The sequence below is a fragment of the Fusarium fujikuroi genome, chromosome FFUJ_chr03 (assembly GCF_900079805.1).
Source record: "Fusarium fujikuroi IMI 58289 draft genome, chromosome FFUJ_chr03".
In the NCBI taxonomy this organism is placed as follows: domain Eukaryota; kingdom Fungi; phylum Ascomycota; class Sordariomycetes; order Hypocreales; family Nectriaceae; genus Fusarium; species Fusarium fujikuroi.
In genome coordinates this window covers 3,357,829-3,377,132 of record NC_036624.1, presented here as the reverse complement: position 1 = coordinate 3,377,132, position 19,304 = coordinate 3,357,829, and the positions used below count along the sequence as shown (strand labels likewise).

Below are 19,304 nucleotides of genomic sequence, written 5' to 3'. Positions count from 1 at the left end.
ATCACATCCGCGATTGCTCTACTTCTTGACGACGATTGCCCAGGTCCCAATACCTCTTCGTTCCTCGCGGTTCGTGATCAACCAACAGGCCGGGAGAGAGTGAGTAAATGTAGCATCAAGGTGGCAGCCATGATGTGGATCTCAATCTCTCCAGCCAGCCAAATTCGCCAGGGCTTGGTCCTTCTATTCTTATCGTTCTTTTGCGTCAACCTCACAGTGCAGCAACGAGATCCCATATCGAATTTCTGTCGAAGATGGGGTCATCAGAGTGCTGTGGTTGACGACAAACTTTACATTGGTGGAGGGTTGGTTACCTATGATGGTAGTTCTGGAACACCACAAAACTTCTCCAGTATGCGAGCCCTACTCAATCTCTCACATTCGAGTGGCGAGATTTCGTCGAAATAATTTCCCCAGCTGCTTATTGACCAATACTCCTATAGACCCTTACTTTATTTACCATGATCTCAGCAACGTAGCCAGTTCAGGCATGCCCCAACCATACGCGAACCTGAGCAAGAACTCCACGGTTCCCGATGTTAGTGGCGGAATCTTTTGGCCTGATACTATCAACAAGAAGATTTATCTCTTTGGCGGCGAATTCAATGGTGTGACCCCTTGGGACTTCGACCTTTATGCTTACGATATCATAAATGATGAGTGGGACAACATGGGGGTCTCTAGAACAGACGACGTCGTCGGGCTCAGCTATGGAGCTGGGTTGTCCATTCCGGATCGCGGAGAGGCCTACTACTATGGCGGATGGATGAACAATGCGACCGACGCGGATTGGGGTGACGCTCCCCAGATACCAACATCATACCTCCTGCGGTATGAGATGGACACGAACAGTTGGTCCAATGACACAGGACCTGACGATATTGGCCGCGCCGAGGGTGTGATGGTTCACATCCCTGCCGGAGATGGTGGTATGCTTGTTTACTTTGGCGGAATCAGAGCCGCCGAAGATGGTGGTTGGGAAGGTCAACCAATGGATCAGATTATTCTCTATGACGTTCTGAGCGGTAAAAGTTATTTCCAAAATGCAACGGGTGATATTCCAGAATCACGTCGACGATTTTGCGCTGGCGCTACGTGGACCAAGGACCAGTCTTCTTACAATATGTGAGTGTATTATTATCAACTTGAGTGCCATCATGTACTGACCATGCTCAGCTACTTATATGGAGGAGCTGGTGAAGAGCTGGGAAGTTCTGGATTTGATGACATTTATATCCTGACGCTCCCTACCTTCACATGGATCAAGATGTATCCCGAAGGAAACGGAACTGGGGATTACCCTCATCACAGCTTTACCTGCAACGTTGTGAACGAGGCACAGATGTTGATTCATGGTGGTTTCTTCCCCCTGACAAATGACTGCGATGTTCCGGACCAATGGGGTTTACACGACATGTCCCTGGGGCGACAAAACAAGGACAAGTCGCCCTGGATGCTTTACGATCCCGAATTGACCAAATATGCCGTCCCCACTGACATTATTTCAGTTGTGGGAGGAAATCCTAGCGGCGGAGCGACCAAGACAGCACCAGCCGGTGGCTTCGACCACCAAGATCTGAAAGCCCTCATGACGCGGACGGCATCGGCAGGATCAAGGACTGCAACCCGAGATGTATCTGGCCCTACTGAGACTGGAGATCATGAAAGTGGAGCGACGTTATCGACTGGTGCGATTGCAGGTATCGCAGCTGGCGGAGCTGTAGCTCTTATTGTCGTGCTCGTGACATGTTTCTGCCTCATCCGAAAGCATCGACGTCGGCGAGAACGTGTTGGATCACAGCAGCCGATGACTCAATCCTACGACTACCATCATCCCCAGCATCCATCTTTCGCCTCGAACCAACCGTCCCCTAGCCCTTGGAGTCCACAATCATCGAACTTCACCCCTTCAAGCCCTGTGGGCTATGCGGGCCCGCAACTTGCCCAGTCACACTCAGGACCGCCAGTGGAACTGCCATCTGGGCATCCCGAAGACTCGTCTTACGTTTCACCACGTACAGAGCCAGTTTCGGCGGTTGAACCCAAATATGATGCAAATGGAAATCTATGGGTTCCCCAGGTGAGCATGATGCAGATCCCGGACCAAGGCCATTCCCCCGGAAGTCCTCCATACTACGACGGCACGATGGTTTCTAACTCATCGAAGAATGGACCAGAGTATTTTCCACCCGGTGCACCGCAGGAACTTGCGGCAGAACGTCGCACTTCGTACGTTCCTGGACAACCAGTCCACCAGACGTATTACCATCCATGACTAGTGTTTCTTAAATGGAAAACAAAAAACCTTGCTTTTGCCGAGGACATAGGCTGAATGTATTGAATTTACTTAATGTCGGATTACGAAAGCAGGGGTTAGGAGTATTGGGAGGGAACAGCATAACCAAGCAAGCAGGATATTTGATGGTACAACAACTTCGGCATTCCAGGGTCATATTCACTCCCTCATACGTCATAAATATAAGTAATTGTCTTCCTGAATAATAACATATTTTCATTCAAATTTCAAATGCTTGCATGGTAACATGCAAGCTATAGCCAATGCCCCAAAGTAACATAATAAAACAAGAGGTCACAAGATAATGCTTTGGCAGAAACACAAGCTATCTAGCAGTTTTATTCTGCCATCGAGTCATCGAGCTCTTCATGAGTAAGGTGGCAATATCAGTATTGATAATCTTCCGTAAACCGTTTGTCTTCACAGATTTGTGATACTTCATCATCGGGTTTCGGCATCTATACTACCACAACGGAATCGTGTAGGACTTGCCAATGGTTGCTACTCCAGATACGAAGCCACTTACGTGAGAGGGAAGAACATTAGAATTAGAGAGTAACAAGTGAGTCATGGCGTGTTTACGTGAAATGGGAAGCCATGTACAATCAGAAAGCCAACTGTGATGGCTGCCTAGTCTTCATTCACCGCTTCGTTAACAGTCACGGCTGTCATGGCTTCTTAAGGTCTCAGCCGATCCTGTCACATCATGGCAGATGGTGCAATTGTGATCCGCCCAGAGGTGGCGGTCTCTTTGACATTCGCAAGATTCGGTTCTCTACGGGCCTCGATCTATTTTGTCGGGACTAGATTGTGAGGATTGTCTCTCGATGACTTAACCCTTGAATGGGAACACCGGATGAGAACTTGAACCTCCTGTTTCGAATAAATCTTGTACAGGACGGGAACCAAAAAATCATAATAGCCTCTCTTTTCGAGACAAATGCAGCATAAATCGGAATCTTCAACTGATAAACCCACGAACCGAATGCTGAGTTAATGAATCTCTTCACCCAATATTGATAGCAAGCCAAGTCGCCAGAGATCAGCCTGATGAAGACCATCACTATTCTCCCAAGTCTCACTCATACTTCTATGTTTCAGGTGTAGTGTAGATTCATAAGCCACCGCTTTGAGAATTAGCACAATTCACCGTCGACCAACCTCTCTGGTTGTGTAATCTCATTACTCTCTGGCGCATTAAATGATACCATAGCAAGACCCCTTCTCTGTACGATGATCCTGTATCAGATTTTGTCTTCGGGCCGCCGACGCTTCGAGCCTACGTATTGTGAGTGACCAATACAAGCTATGGTGTGACGTGACGTGATGGGTTGATATTGTCATAATACACCAACTCATAGATTTACATCAGCAAGGTACTAAATCTCACCATTTGATAACATTGGGGGCTCACGCTTCGGTCGTGCACCGAAGTGATGGATGATAGGTTGTGGTCTGCATTAAAGAATTGGACTAATGGTGCAGAGTTCCCATCGCGATAGCAGCCCACCCATTGCCGTCATCGATAAAAGGAAGGGCTGGAGAACTATGCTCGAAGTCATATCTATTGGCTAGTTCCTTTGAGAGGTCTTACTGCGCGTGCTCAGCTCTTGGTCCCTTGATCGTCAATGTGGGGTAGTAGTGGGATGGCGTGGACATAACGAGGATCAACAGTTAGGCTACCGCCGTAACAGCTTCACCCCCATCATGAAATTCACTTGTGAGGAGGGACAATGACAGGTGAGAAATAGGCAAGCAACAGGGCCCAGTCATGCGGCCGATAGGTAGTTGTAGACTCGTCATAAAAGTAGTGTGTGTGAGCGTGGTTGCATGGGGACAATACCCTGACCGGTGACAGGTAAGTTGGCACGCTGTGACACCAGAAGATCTTGCTGTGGCTGGACTACCCGTGTCAAATAGGTCTCTAGTTGGCTGGAAGTCATATAAATCTCAAGACATCATCACTAACATCCATGCCTTGATCACAAGATAACAAACACTCCGGCCATCATGGTAGGCTAAGATTGACAATGTTTCCGCTGCACAACGCCGACCACGCTTTAAATACATTTGGCTGAGAGCGGTCAATTGTGCACGATATTATTAAATCCTCGAATTATCCCATGCACCTTGAACAAAATCTCTGATGATATCGATAAAACCCCAAGCCATACTCCATAGTATCATATCTGATACTTGAACACTTACCCGATACCTGGACTTATAGCACTATTGAGAGAGTACCAATGAGACGCACTACCAAATTCGAGCCCCTCTCCAGTCGCCTTCGTCGGCGGCTCGGGGTGCACGGCTGCGCCTCTGACAGAAATGATATACTATGTGTGGCCGTTGGCTGAAGAAGGTTTGATTCCTTTTTCACGACTAACCTATCCGTACTGGACCATCCCGTTTGCGCCGAAGCTATCCGACCGAGCTTGAACCAGTGTGCGAGAACGACTGGCCCGTGTGTCCAAATGATGCGATCAAACCGTGGCTGGGATCATGGGTCTTTGATGAACCGTCCTGGATTGGGCGGCAATGAACCTGTCACAGTGAAGCAGCAGCTTGGTCGGAGAACCCCATACAGTCAAGGTCACAGAAGAGGAAGACAAGAAATTACCTATCTCCTTGCTTCGTGGTGTATCCATTGGCTTTGATACAGTTGCGAAGGGGCTGCTAAAAATAAAGCGACTCCGCAAGACCAAAGCGGTCATAGGCTGTTAGTGAGCCTCAAGTGGAGGCTCTTGACCTTGAAAAGAAAAACGGGTCCTTACATGAAATGAAATGCAATGGAAGCCTGGATGCAAGGGAAGCGAAAAATGCCTGCCTCAGAGGTGAGAATCCCAAACAAACGAGCTAATCGGCTTGCCATGGTGCTCTTGAACCCTAGGTAATGATCATCAAATACATAGTACGACCCTGACGGCCCACGGAAGGTTCCATATTCTCATCGTTATCAGTGGCAGCTGTGATTGCATTATTTTGTCTGCAGCACCCAGACTGTGCCCAGATTTTGATTGGGCATCACAATCAGGGCTCATAGAGATCTGGCACTGATGGGCCTCATTTTGACAGGACCGTTGCATCCAACCCTCTCTATCATGTAATTGCAGTCACAAGCCCCCGATTAGCGGGAGCTATCAGAAGGAGCCGGCCAACGGAATCAGTTCCTGGGCCATAACGAAACGCACGATGTGAGGTCAATGGAGCCTGGACATGTTGGCATTGAAGTTCCCCACATCCCACGCGGCTTCTTAAAGCCTAGGTGCCTCTCTGGTTGCCGTCCACAGCGGTTAAGATGTAGTGTGACAAAAAGCCCTTTGCGAATCGAAATACTCGATTGTATCAGTGCAACGAAGCAGTCGTTTCGGGGCCGAGTTCAATGGAGCGAACTGTCAACCTGCGTAATGATTCATATGAATTTTTGGTCTGATATAGGTCCACAAACTGACTCGGTTTAGTACCTATCCTGGTACATATCTCACCAACCCCCAGATAGAGCCTCTAAGTTAGTTGCGGCGTCCATAGACCGGACCCCACAGACTAATTCTTCCATACCGGGGAAACAGCTTCATACGATTAGGCACTTTGCCAAACTGGTGAACCGTTCACTCAGAGAGCGGATCAGGGCAGCACTGCTAATGACCCGCGATCAGCCGATAGCGGATGGTCAAGAGGCGGAGGCAATGACAAGAGTCAAGACCCTTGCGAGAGACCAAGGAGAGGGGAAGCTGATCAATTGTAACTTCAGTGTCTGTCCGTCACGGCGGGGCTCCAGGCTCGGTCGTTGCATGCCATGTTTCGACAATGTTGCCTCATCGACTTGATCTACCTATATGCACTTGTTTCAATACGTGATCACGTAGCGCATAACAGCGCGAATCGTCAAAATCGACACAGGCAAGACAGGCTTCGTGAACTGTAGGTAGGTCTTCCTACAAGCTTAGTGGGTGTTTGGGTAGTGGAGTCCTTGGCTTAGACATGACAGAAGCTTGGAGCGGTGGACTAGTGCGAATCTAACAATGGCGTTACTATCCAGTAGGTAATGTGTACCGTCAGACACCTTGAAGGCTCCGGGTAGATTCGACCACATGGGTTGGAATACTCATCATGGCAGCCATGGGCATAATGAACTACGTAATCTCGACTGTTGTGTCGAATCTTCACCAGGCTGGCATGCGAGGACCATACTGTAGATCAACGACTGCCACACAATCATCCATGTTTCCCCTTGGAGGCACCACATGGGTTGTCTGATAGGCAGTCTTATCAGTACTCTTTCTCGGGGACTTTTCCCACGCATGTATCACCCATTGGATGTTAAAGGATGCACATCATCAGGGTAGCTAGAACTTGCGCCCCTCCTTGGCTTAGCGGCCTTCTTCCCGCACATACAAGATGTGCCGGCCCGCGAAGCTTTCGGGACAATCACTTAGGAAAAACGTCACTTATTAGGGTGGGCGCCAGAAAACTGGATTAGCGGTCTGTCAGGAACAAGACTTACTTCCGTTGCGTAATTGATGGAGCGTTACGATGCAATTGCGTACAGAGTCTGACAATACACATATCGAGACGGCGAAACGTGCCTCGTACGGTGGACAGGACGAGCTAATGAATTCCATATCCTGGGACCTAGGTATTATGGGCTTTGTGGCTCGTGCCTGAAGCTGCAGTAGTCCAGCAGCAATTCATGGGTGCCCAGTCCCCTAGGTCCTTCATTGGAACTTCAATCTTGGATGACAGAAATATTTTGACAGCTTTAGAACATATTTACCTTCTGTTATATTGTCTCATCTCTCGCGTCTGGGCATATCTTTTGTGCACCTCAACTCAGGGATAGATTCATCACCATTTCCTCTACTACTCTGTACCTATTGATATATGGACGGTGACCTGGAAATTTAGGTAGCTTCCTGGTAGGCTAGGAGGCAAGGTAGTATGGATCTTAGGGGTCTACCATTCTGGGTCAGTTTCCTCAGTTCAACTCGCTCAGGCAAGAAATGGTAGGTACTATAAGTACTTGCCTCAGTTAGATCCAATCCAGACTTGGTTGCCTTGGATTGTTTTAGTTTGACGGTTTGCCAAATTGTGAGGTTTGTATCATTGCCGATTGTGCCATAGCATGGTGTGCCATCGTCACCTGCCCCCCATCCTAGCAGCCGAGACACGATGACTATCAAAGCGGGCTATGAATTGCTCTCAACTTTCCACGAGCAAATCCACTTTTTTCTTTTTTTGAACCCTTGAAAAAGGAACCCTTGAAAAAGGAACCCTTGAAAGGATGCCAATGGAAGATAACGAGTAATACTTCTATCTACTAACGCAGACGCCCCCGCCTCCTTGCTGGTAGGTACTACTCCATAAGGTAGGTAGGTAACTACACCAGCCCGCTTCACTCTCACCCAAAAGTGTTTGAACAGAAAGATGCGTGCCTGGCATTCGCCCATCCGCGATGCAACATAGCGTCGATTGGGACAAGCAGAGCCTTCTTATAGAGGTGCGGTATGGCTCTCTGTGGTGATGACGAAATATGGCTGATTGATTTTGTCAAGAGGGTTATCATGTGCCATTCTTGCGCTAGATGCGCTACAATGACCTATTCTGTTGCTCTACCTATTGCCAATGCACATTGACAAGTCCCTAGTTCGCACCTGATAATGCAACCCTATTGCCGTTCCCCCATCATTGCTGGTGGTTGTTTATCTACATCATCTAACTACCTCTGAGGTACCTACCTTAGGTACCTAAGCAAAGTGACCGCATACAAGAGAGCCCTCTTCCCCAGAGATAGCTGGGCTGGTCCGTGGTAACCCCAACATCCTTTGTTGAACCTGAGCCTTCCACTGGTATCCATAATCTCACCAACTTGCCTGTGAGAGGGCTGGTCAGCATCCATCATTCAATCTACAGACAATACTAAGCATCCATTCCCTCCTCCCTCGTTAATCGTTGTTTCCGGGCATACTATCACGTTTGCTGAGAGTGTGACGACGTCTGCAGACCTCATATCAGTCCCCCTGAGACAGACGGTGCATCCTCCGACCTTTTTACTGAATACTCACGCATTGCCTCTGTCTCGCGACTTACGCATACGTCTCCATACCTAGGGATTGCTTAGTAGTATCTATATCGTGCCTTATCCCAGCTGTCGCGCAATCCGATAGTCGCAGCTTTCAGGGTCGATTGCGGCGGGTTATTGGCTGACTTCTTGCGGGCGTTGCATCTCCGCTTTCGGCTCCTCGCTCACTCATACATTCATTCAATCATTCAATCAATCACGACAACCAAGGCCCGAGTCACCAGGTGTCTCCAACTTTGTCCCTTATTTATTAGCATCGTGTGCCCCGACCTCGCCCACCTGAAAGAAACCAACGTCCTGTCTGTTCCATCGAGACTACAAGCTGTCTCTCGGATTCATCTAGCCAGTTATACCCACCTTGTCACTCTTCTGCGTGCCTTCGAGCTCCGCAACGAACAAACTCAGCTATAACCGCTAATAAAGCGGCTCTTTCTCAAACTACCCATCAACTACTGGCTATTAATCCGGCTAAAATTGGCTTACACGACACTTACACGCCTGGTTCCCGTTGCTGGGCTTCACGAATCGACATTCGATTTATACATACCGCCTTCTTCCGTGGCCGAACAAATTACAGCACGGTATCTACCCCACGCGGCGGATCTTTCGTCAACATTCCGGTTCCTAGGCGGTAACGAACTGTCGAGTCAAACTCTCAGCCGTGGATTTTCACCAGGAGGAAATTTTCGGCTCATCGAGATCTAAATTGCCCAGACATTCCCAACTTGATCTTGAATAGAAAAGAAAACTGATATCGACCAATTCGTCTTTCACTTACACCAGATATTCTTTTCATTTTGGAGACTCTGCCCTACTTTGAGTCAGTTAGTCTCGGTTTGTTCAACCATTGTTCGTCTCCATCTACAACACTACTAGGCACTCGGGGAATTTATCGCCCTGTCGTCCTTGCACATGCCCATGCGCGTTTTCGACCACAATTTGCCACTTTGTCGCACCCTGCTATCACACAATTCTGGAATTTCTCCAGACGCGGTCAAGCTCAAGGGAAAATTTTGCAACCTTTTCCCTTGTTCTACCCCTTGTTGATCGAATCAAGGAGTACATAGTGAGGTTCAGGGGATCTTTGGAGCTTAGTGCCTCGATAAGACCCCCCCCGCAGTCGAACCACACTGAAAGGGCGTTTCTCAACCTGACCGGAGCAGCCCCAACTGCCCTAAATATCTGCACTCTCCACTGATTTACAGTGGTACCAAGTACATACGGTGAAGGCTATACTGGTGCTGTACTCATCTCATATCACCTGGCCCCCCTTCTCTCAGGATCTTTTGAGGGTTGTTTTTTTTCTCAATCAAAGTTCTCCATCCTTATCCCTTCATATTTTGTTTGTTCAATTATACGCGATGCATCACAGCCGGAAAAAGTCGGGCCACGGTCTGCCCAATTCCTCTGCGACCGACGTGCGAAAAGCAGTCACCGCAACCGATCCTGCGAAGTACAAGAGGCCCGTCATGACACGAAGGCACACACCACAAAAACTCGGCCGCAGTCAGCGCGAACGTGAACGGGAATGGACAGAGTCTTGGGAAGATGAAAGGGAGAGTTTCCCACAATTTTGGTATGTCTCACGTTACCCCATAGTGTTTCTAAGTGCTTTCCATGAGCATCATGAGGCTTCTTTGCTTCTGGGCCACTGGCAGCGCTGTCATGTCCAGAAATTATACAACAAAAACTACCATTTCAACCATGGCACCTCACCAATTCATATGGACGAGTGATAGTTTTGCTGACATGGTTGTTAGTATGACGTGCGAAAAGCAATTCATCCCCCATGACGACATGTTTCTTTACTGCTCCGACAAGTAAGTTCTATTTCCATGAGTGGTGGACCTTGCCCTGCCTGCCTGCTTGAACCATAGTGGTCCAGAATGATGCTAATAATACACTGCAGCTGCCGCAGAGTTGATCAGACCGCATCGTCACAGCCCAGCTCTTCGGTCCGTCATTACGCGTCCTCAAACTATCCATTCCATTCTGCGGGAAACTCGGAGCCCAAAGACATCATCCCTCGAGCATCTCCTTCACGGCCCAGCTCCATGATTTTGAGTTCTCCACCAGCCACTCCGGGAACCGGAGCACCGAAACTCCAACACACTTCGGCCATTTCAGCTCTCCGTTCTCTCAATGTCCGGCCTCCGAGCCCTCCGTCGCCTATAGGCAGCTCCAATAACCTGTGGCCCTTTAGCCGCAGTGCAGCAACCAGCCCATATAGCTCGTACAGCCGGCCTTCTGCCCCATATCTGTCATCGACATATGACGGGGGTCACTACGGCGCTGGAGGTAGTGGATACAACTACGAAGTAACTTCAGGCGGTATGGATCGACCACTCCCTTCTCGCCATCCCAGCACCTACTCTCGGCCCAGAAGCATTGAGCTGGTGACACCCATGGTCAGTAGATGATTGGTGCGCTCAGAGTCTGTACAAACATCAGTACATTGTGGAACTCAAGAACAGCTTGGAAGGGCTGGTAGCACAAGCGAAGCTAAATGGCGAGTGTTCTGCTGGACGGGTGATGTCTCACTTCACGGTCGGAGCTTCAGTCATGAGCCCCGGCGAGTTTCGCCTACCCAAATAGGACTGCAAAAGTCTGGCTTTGCGGGGTTGGCATCAAGCTCACAGGGGGCATTCAGCGGCCCCTGCAACAGGGGCTGAAAGTTGAGCGAGTTGGGCCTTCAGAAAACAAGTTCCTGGCCCTCATTTCGTACTCGGTACCGAACAGAGTACAGCACGCAGTACATGGGTCGGTGTGTTTTTGTTGTTGAGATTATTGTTTCTTTTTTCACATTGCATATTCGGGGACGGTGCCTACCGACCGTCTTCCTGGCGCTCAAAAGTTTCTCTCTTTCGCATCTCCAGCATTTATCAATCTCAGAGTGGGACGGAGTTTACCATGTTAGTTTTCCATTTTCATATCCTCATATAATTTTTGCTATTAGACCCTGTATGGGGCTGTTAGTCATTTTACACACTCGGCAAGCCGTTACTTCATCGACCTGTTCTGGACACACTTCTCCGCAGACAGATAGCTCATCAGTCTTAATTTGAAGCGGAGCATGGGTCAACGCCCAGGTTTCTGCGACAAGTTAGACGTCAGACAGCGACTGCTTGGGCTAGGCTGGGCTTCTTGCGTTTTTTCTTCTTATCTGTATATTGATTTCATTTACCATGCGGGTGGGTTCACGCTTTGGCACGGCAAGGCAAAGCAAACAAGGCACGAGACGACATCACCACACGGCATCGCTACGAAATTATTAGCATGAGCAACGGCATTTGGCGAACGGGTACCTGTGCAATTGTACAATTTGAACATTTTCTATTCTTGGCAGGCTTTCTTGTGGACTCAGCGAAGGATGCTTGAGTATAACTATGCATAAAACCACATCACATTCATATCTGCATATAGGTAGTCAGCAACGGAGGGTCAGCAGCCGTGGGGTCTACATTTTCTTCTTCTGGCATTTACATACACATACGGAGAACATCTAATATAGAACAATGAATAAGTCTAATGACTCAATGAAGTACCGTTACTTCACTCATTGTTTCCTTGTTGCTCCATGACCTTGACCTTGACATTTCCTGTAACTAGATTAGTCTTGGCGACCCCTCAAACCATGAAAGGTCTCCTCCAGTTTCCCCTGTCTTTCTCCACGCTTTGATCCCCGGATTTTCATTCTCCACCCCACGCCATGTCAACACTAATGCCAATGCAATCAGCCAGGCCCCCCAGCCCCGACGATGGAATTTGTCAAGCTTCTGCGTAACATGGAACAGTTCTTGTGATGGATGGCGCGGGCGCGGGCACAGGCACGGGCGCAGAAGATGCGTTATGCGCACCAAAACTCGAGGTCTAGCACTTGCTCCAACATTCGCCGAACTGATCGTTCTCAGGCTCGGGAGTCCGACAGATTGAGGAGAGCTGAAGTCGAGAAAGTGAGACGAATCACAATGCGTAATCGCGGAATGGTAAGACAGCATTCTGTAAGCTATGCCTGGCTGATGATACAAGATGTCACCGAGAGTATCCAGAGCACTTTTTGTTCATACAATCAACCGAGCGCCTCGTGACGCTCATCTCTACATGGTATCTGCTATAAAACTACTCCTATACCAGCACTCTTGTACATCAAAGTCACTTCCGATTTCATCATCCTCATTGGCCTCAATCGCCCAAACTAGTCGATCATTCTACCATCCCTATGGGAAACTTTTTGACAGCGCATCAAGTCCAGGTACGTAACACCTTATTTGCAAATCACTGCCAAAGGATAGTCGTGTCTCAGATCCTATTGCATTCTTTTGTGACATGGCCTACATCTGCCACCAGTTCAAGGTTCACTCTTGCAAAGCATCACACTTGGATGTCACTTAACTACTATGTACCTTGGACAACTCCAGCTTCCCGAGTGTGGGTTATGTACATCTTTGTATTAGAAAAGGCGAACAATAAATGTTGATATATACCCTTCTGTGGATCAGGGGGTCTAGTCACCATTGCTGATCAAATAAGGACGCCTGGTCAGATGCACCTATATAGACGTTGATGTGTCATGCTCTCAGACACATGATTCCGTACAGTAACATGTTCGTTCCTAGGTGCCATGAAACGAATGATATATATGTGAAGTGCTCGTTACGAAATACAGTTTGACCCTGCATGTTGAGAATGTTAGTTTCACAAAGTCGAGGTGATGGACTCGAAGTAAAAATTGGAGAAATCTTTTTGCTCATAATAATATTCACAGTTGAAAGATGGTGTGGCTGGTTACGGTGATGGTATGTGACCAAAACATAGTCATCTCTGGCCTCCACGAAGGAGGTAACGCAATGAATAGTACCTCTCATGTCCAAAGCATAATTTAACATGCCGTTCTCCTTCCTTACAGCCTAGATCCCTTTTCGTATCCTCGTTCTCGCTCGTTCTAAGAAAGGTGTCTGGGCACCTCTCCGAGATGTCCAAAAGCATATACATCATGCGACTTTCAATTCATCGAGCCAACGACGCGCAGCTCTCAGCATCGATAATTGGATAGTACAGAAAAAGGTGATTGAGCAGAACGACCACCCGGTGCTTTGAAATAAATGGCAATCCAACTCCTGAGTAAACCCTCCAATATTTTGTATTCGTCACGCAAACCACACAGGCATTCTCAATAAACCTGCTCATGGTCCATCTCCCCTTCTTCCCCCGCCGGTCACCTGCCCGCTGGCCTTGAGCTGGCCATTTCACCATATCGTCCACGATGCTTCGTGGTATCGTATGCTTGGAGCACACGTGTTTGACTCTCGTCTGCTTGCGAGAAGGCATATCCGCGTTGTTTACGCATGCGTTGCACTTGTCGCACTTTCCGAATTGCTTTCTGAAACTGCTCCATTCTGAGGTACGTTAGTTAGTCTCGGGAGTTCCATGGTGTGGCGAGGAATCAACTGACCTGGGTCGATAGTCCTGAATATTGTACTTCTGGATTTCCTGGATATGATGGTATGTTTGTGGTCGGTACATACGCTTCACATACTTCCAGACAAAGTCACGCAAGAGGCACATAATGGCGAGGCAGACCGTTTGAAGCCAAAACACAGGGCTTTCGTAGATCCTTGGTATGGTACCGAAGTACTCCATGGACACGCCTGCCATAGGCGCTACGATGCCATAGACGGCCGTAAGCACGTACCAAATGGCCATGCTTCCAGGTATGGCGAGGACATGGTACTTTGTCCAGTTGTTGGTGACTAGAGCAGCCTTACCTAGGACGGTGAGGAGAGTGGCGCCGTAGAGCGCCGTACCCCACACCCAATGACCAGCAATCTTGCCATCTCCTTGGATAAGGTCACCATACCAGAAGAGCTGCGCCCAAATGTACAGCACAATAGAATGGTAGATAGCGTTGCCTATCCACTGTGTGAAAACTTTAAATCGGAAGAAATAGTTCTGTTGGCCCATCATGTAAAGCTGGGGGTATCGATCCAGCAAGCGAGCTGAGATGAACTGATCCAGAATACCGAGCGCCAGAGGGGGCAGAACGGTGTAAAAAACGTTGTAGAAGGATAGTGTCCATGACTCGTAGATAACCTGACCAGAAAATACGTTTTGGAATGTGTACTGCCACCAGGATTAGCCATGGTTTTACATACTTGGGGCTTCGTGTCATACTTACCCAGAATTGGGTCATATATAACGCGATGTTCTTGTAGAATGAGAACAAAATCGTCTTCGTGACACGCTGATAACTCCATGCACCATGAACCAGCAATAACTTTCGGAGAAAGCGGAATTGAGCGATAGCAACATCCGCACTTCGTGCGGCCTGAAGACCTTCTTCACCACTAATACCAATGCCAATATGTGCAGCCTGAATCATGGAGACATCATTTGCTCCATCGCCAATAGCGAGAAGAATGGACTCCTTTTGATACTTCTTGACCAGCTTTACAACAAGGGCCTTTTGAAGAGGAGACACACGGCAGCAAATGACGGCCTTGCACATAATGGCTAAGTCAAGGAACAGTTTTTCCAAATCCTTTTCGAGAGCGAATGTCAAAGACTTTCCATCAATGATCAAAGCCAATGTTTCTGTTTCGATTGTACCATCGCCCTGCGTCCTGATGGCATCCATCTTCTTTTGAATATTGTCTCGTGTAGCAACTGCCGTTTCCTCGTTGACGATCAGAAGCATCATGTCTTCGCTGAGTAGCTTGCAACTCATCCCGATGTTAATGGCGGTTTCTTGACGATCTCCAGTCAAAACCCAAACTTTAATATTGGCCTGTTGTAAAGTGTGAATTGTCTCTGGAACGCCATCTTGAAGGCGATCCTCGATGGCAGTTGCGCCGAGTAAAAAGAAATCTTTCTCGATAATCTCCGAAGCCTTGTCCACTTCCTCAGCGCGGTTGCCGCCAACAGTCATCTGGGCAGTATCGTAAATCTTGTACCATTCCTGGAACTCATTCTCGGGAATTTCTCGCATAGCCAAGCATAGCGTTCGTAGACCTTCAGAGGCGTACTCCTCAAGATGTCGGAGTGTAACTTCCACATGCGGATTTTGATCATTGAGTCGTTCGAGAATAACGGTATCGGCACCCTTACAATAGCATCGAATCTTTCCATCTGGGCATCGGTAAATAGTTGACATTCGCTTTCGAGTTGAGTTAAATTCGCAAACGGCAAGAAGTTCATATTCAAGTTCGCGGCCGTTGGCATCGATGATGACCGACTTTGGCTTTCGAGCAGTGAACTTGAACCCGAGATCCAGGGCACCGGCGACCAAAGCGCCTTCATCAGGAGAAGCAGCTTGGTACTTGATACCTCCTTTCTCATCCATCTCCGGAATGACAGTATGGCAAGTTGCGAGCAGGGACAAGAAGTGATCGATGGCAGGGGCAGTCTCGTGTCCGTTGGCGAGATTAGATTTGAGCGCCTTGTAATCGAAAAGACCGACTTCAACGCCGTCTACCATAGTTGGGCGACGATCCTCTGGCACATCTTCCGAGTATTGAATTCCGGCAATCGAACACTGTTTGAACTCCATCTGATTACAGGTGAGGGTTCCAGTCTTGTCTGAGAATACGTATTCAACCATACCCAGTTCCTCGACCAAGCTTGACGTTCGGCAAGTAGCAGGTGTATCGTTTTTATCGTAGTACATGTCGAGATCATCGTTGATCAGGATTCCGTGCCAATATTTCACCAGCTCCACGGTGACGAAGAGAGAAATGGGAACCAGTGCCGAAAACAGAACCCAGTATGTGACCATGTCCTTGAGAAATGTTTGAGTGATTTGACCAGCAGTGTTAGTGGGATCCAGAAAGAGGTAGGAGAGAGCATCGCCTTCGACCTTTCGCTGTATCAAATCTCCAACAGTACACACAATACTCAAAACCAGTAAGATACCTACCAATAAGAGGACAAGCATGTTGAGTTTCCTCTCGACCTTGGTACGCTTAATAGGAGCAGCAGTAGCATTTCGCATGAGTTTCGTTTCGTGGCCAGTAAACACTACAACACCGTGAACCCAAGGCGTGTTTCGCAAAGTAGCACCTCTGAGAAGGAGTTGCTCTGGATTAAGAGCAAATTCCTTTTCTCCGCCTCCAGTCTGCATTGTCAAAGTTGCCTCATATGTGTAAAGACTACTATTGGGTTGTTCCGACTTGATACGTCCTCCCAGCCTGCTAAGCTCATTGGGTGAAACCATTGAGGAAGTTTCTGGCAGCCCTTGTTTGATCTTGAGGTTTGTTTCGCCATCAAGGTTTGCTGTTTCGATATAACAGAGACCTTCGGGCTCAGAACTAGCCAAAAGAACTAGATCAGAAGGGAAAGGTTCTTCCGATTCCACTCGTATTATGTCTCCGACGGCCACATTGATCCACTTCGTTTCCTGGAAAGTTGAACCTCGTAGGACCCGCGCTTTGGAAGTATTGAGAGCATTATCGGCTTGCTTTCTGCGGTAGTCTTCAACCAATTCCTTGACAGCAGATATAATAAGCACCACTATGAGAGGTGCAATAGTTGTGTAGGGATTCGTTGGTGACAAATTGGGGATCTGCTGAAGCGCGGCAGTAAACAAGAAGAAGATGTTGGCAAACTTTGAGAATTGTTCGTACAGAAATTTCGGTAGGAATGTTGCGACGTTGTATTTCGCAGTCGAGATATGGTTATCGACATACTTGTTGGCGGCATTGGCTGGCGGATTATTAAGGTATATGAGTCGAGGACCAAGGGTTGATGGATCCGGCTTCGATCGGCCAAATCCAAACTTGAAGTTGCCCATATCAAACCTGCCCTTCTGAGCCTGCTGCGGTGGCTGATGAGAGTTCCCTCCAACGGAATCTCCTCGTTCATGGCCGGGTTCTGTCAGAGGCAGATCCATCTCTGAATATCCTTGACCGAGGCCTAACCTATTCTTGACTTTACCAATAAACCCTCCACCAAGGCCCAAGACGCTGTTTCGATTCCGCGCGTTGTTCCTACCAAGGCCCGGGGTAGTCTCGTCAACTCTTGCCCCTCCATCTTGATGATAGTACGAGTCGCCTTCGACGGGATAATCATCGAAATCATCAGCGTAGCGTTGGTAATTGCCGAGTTCGGAAGTTTGGCTATACTGTCTCGTAAGGTAGGGATTCGAACCTGGACCAGATCTGGGCGGTACACCCAACCCGCCGGCAGGTTGTGCGGTCGAAGCGTGATTCGCGTCTCGAGCACCGACGAAGTCGTCATAGGACACAGAGGTACGACCTGGCGGGGGGTCTTGATTTTGTTCGTGAAAGCGCATCAGGTCGTCATCGTTGAGATTGGAGCGCTGTCCGCCATTGTAAATAGGTTGGTCATTGTCGAGGTCGAGTAACAGATCGTCGCGATTATTCGTGTGTCCGGTATCGAAACCTCCTCCAGGCGGTCGCCCAGCCATGGCGGCGGACAGTAGAAGGCTAGACTATCGACTAGCAAAGGCGGCTGCCAGCATGCGGATTTAATGAAATGATGTTGCGCGATGAACGGTTCGATCGAGCAAGCAAAACTCAATTATTATTTGATGTCGACGATGCGATGAGGTCGAGCGGCGTGGGAGGGTGCCAAGCGACAAGCTGACAGCCAAGACAATGGCAGTAGACGGTGTCGTGTCGTCAACTCGTTAACTCCAATCGAATGGTCAAGTGGTCAGGTAAAGTAATCACTGTAAGCTTGCCCCGTCCTCCGTAGGATGAGTGTCTGTGAATCCGATCCTTCTATGGCTGGGGTTTGGTTGAGTGCCGTGGTGACCGGATTGCACATGCACAGCCTCCTTTTACCATGCGCAGGCTCTCTATTAGACGACTTGATTGGAGACCGTGCAGCGGGACGTTGGACGAGGCTCAAAAGAATGGGCTGTGGCCAGCTTTCAGTCTTTGATTGGCCAAATCGACTCCTGTCAAAGGTCTTTGAAGTGTCTGGTTTAGAGACGCTGCCTACCTTAGCTGAAGCAGATGCGGCGAGTCAATAAAAGCCAATGGATCCTCCTTCTTTTTGTCTTTTAAAGGTAGGTATGTAGTGATTAGGAAAGGTGTTAGGTAGAGACTTGGTGAAAAGAAGGATTTTGAAATATGACAAAGCGGGTTACTATTGAGAGCTCCAACTTGGGCTGGCGCTGTCAGATCCAGTTGAATTTAGTGGAGGCTCACAGTGCTAAAGAACGGACACTCAGGGGCATACTTGTAAGTCTGCCATAAAAGAACCCTGCCAGTATGATAAGAAACCTAAGATCAGCAACTCTCCATAGTATCAATTCGACTTGCTAGCGATTCAACGCGTTTAATGGATACTTGTTCATGCCCACAGACAGTTACTTCTCGCATTCTGTCTTTGGCGCGGAAGGGTCCTTCGGCTAGCAAACGCCTCTTCGCAAGTGCTACTCCACGTCCGCTTATGAGCTCTAATTTGTCGTATTGTTTCTATTCATGGCTAGGTATGCTGTCAGCACCAACAGGCAAGAAACGAGCCACGATCCATCCATCAATATGCCGCCCACATGCCGGGTCCGCCAGTTGCGTAGGAGACTGCGTAGGTATTTCGAACTAACAGAGCATCCATCTTCTGTACATTCACATAGAACATTCTGCTGGACAGTACATTCTCCAGCCATCGTTTCATGCCAGGATACCAATGCATTCACAGAGAAACACATTTACCAAGCCCCTTTACGTCGTCACCTCGACGGATCCGGTAAGTGTATAATATAATGCCCCACTTTCTCCCAGGCCCACGTTTGCTCGTTCGTTTCAATGTGAGGCTGGGTGCTAGCTACCGATCATGTCTATGTACTTATATCTATGTGTTCTTGCATGGCTCCATCTCATTCGTTTATTTATACCCACTGGAGATATTTGATGCAGAGCCATTGTACCAGAGCGAATTTCTAGAGAGTCCTAAGGTATCTTAGTA

At 48.4% G+C, this 19,304-nt stretch overlaps 3 protein-coding genes; 2 read left to right on the top strand and 1 right to left on the bottom strand.

Annotated features, from left to right (window-relative positions):
• Window positions 1–129: 129 nt before the first annotated feature.
• FFUJ_03133 (uncharacterized protein) lies at window positions 130–2,275 on the top strand (the record flags this gene model as incomplete). XM_023574946.1 has 3 exons in its annotated part: window positions 130–352; window positions 444–1,125; window positions 1,177–2,275. 3 exons carry the CDS (start codon window positions 130–132, stop codon window positions 2,273–2,275), a joined length of 2,004 nt encoding a protein of 667 aa, XP_023428214.1.
• Window positions 2,276–9,736: 7,461 nt separating this feature from the next.
• On the top strand, window positions 9,737–10,795 carry FFUJ_03132 (uncharacterized protein; the record flags this gene model as incomplete). XM_023574945.1 has 3 exons in its annotated part: window positions 9,737–9,951; window positions 10,136–10,195; window positions 10,285–10,795. 3 exons carry the CDS (start codon window positions 9,737–9,739, stop codon window positions 10,793–10,795), a joined length of 786 nt encoding a protein of 261 aa, XP_023428213.1.
• A 2,795-nt stretch (window positions 10,796–13,590) lies between these two features.
• On the bottom strand, window positions 13,591–17,796 carry FFUJ_03131 (probable P-type amino-phospholipid-ATPase; the record flags this gene model as incomplete). XM_023574944.1 has 3 exons in its annotated part: window positions 13,591–13,771; window positions 13,828–14,495; window positions 14,551–17,796. 3 exons carry the CDS (start codon window positions 17,794–17,796, stop codon window positions 13,591–13,593), a joined length of 4,095 nt encoding a protein of 1,364 aa, XP_023428212.1.
• Between the last annotated feature and the right edge of the window lie 1,508 nt (window positions 17,797–19,304).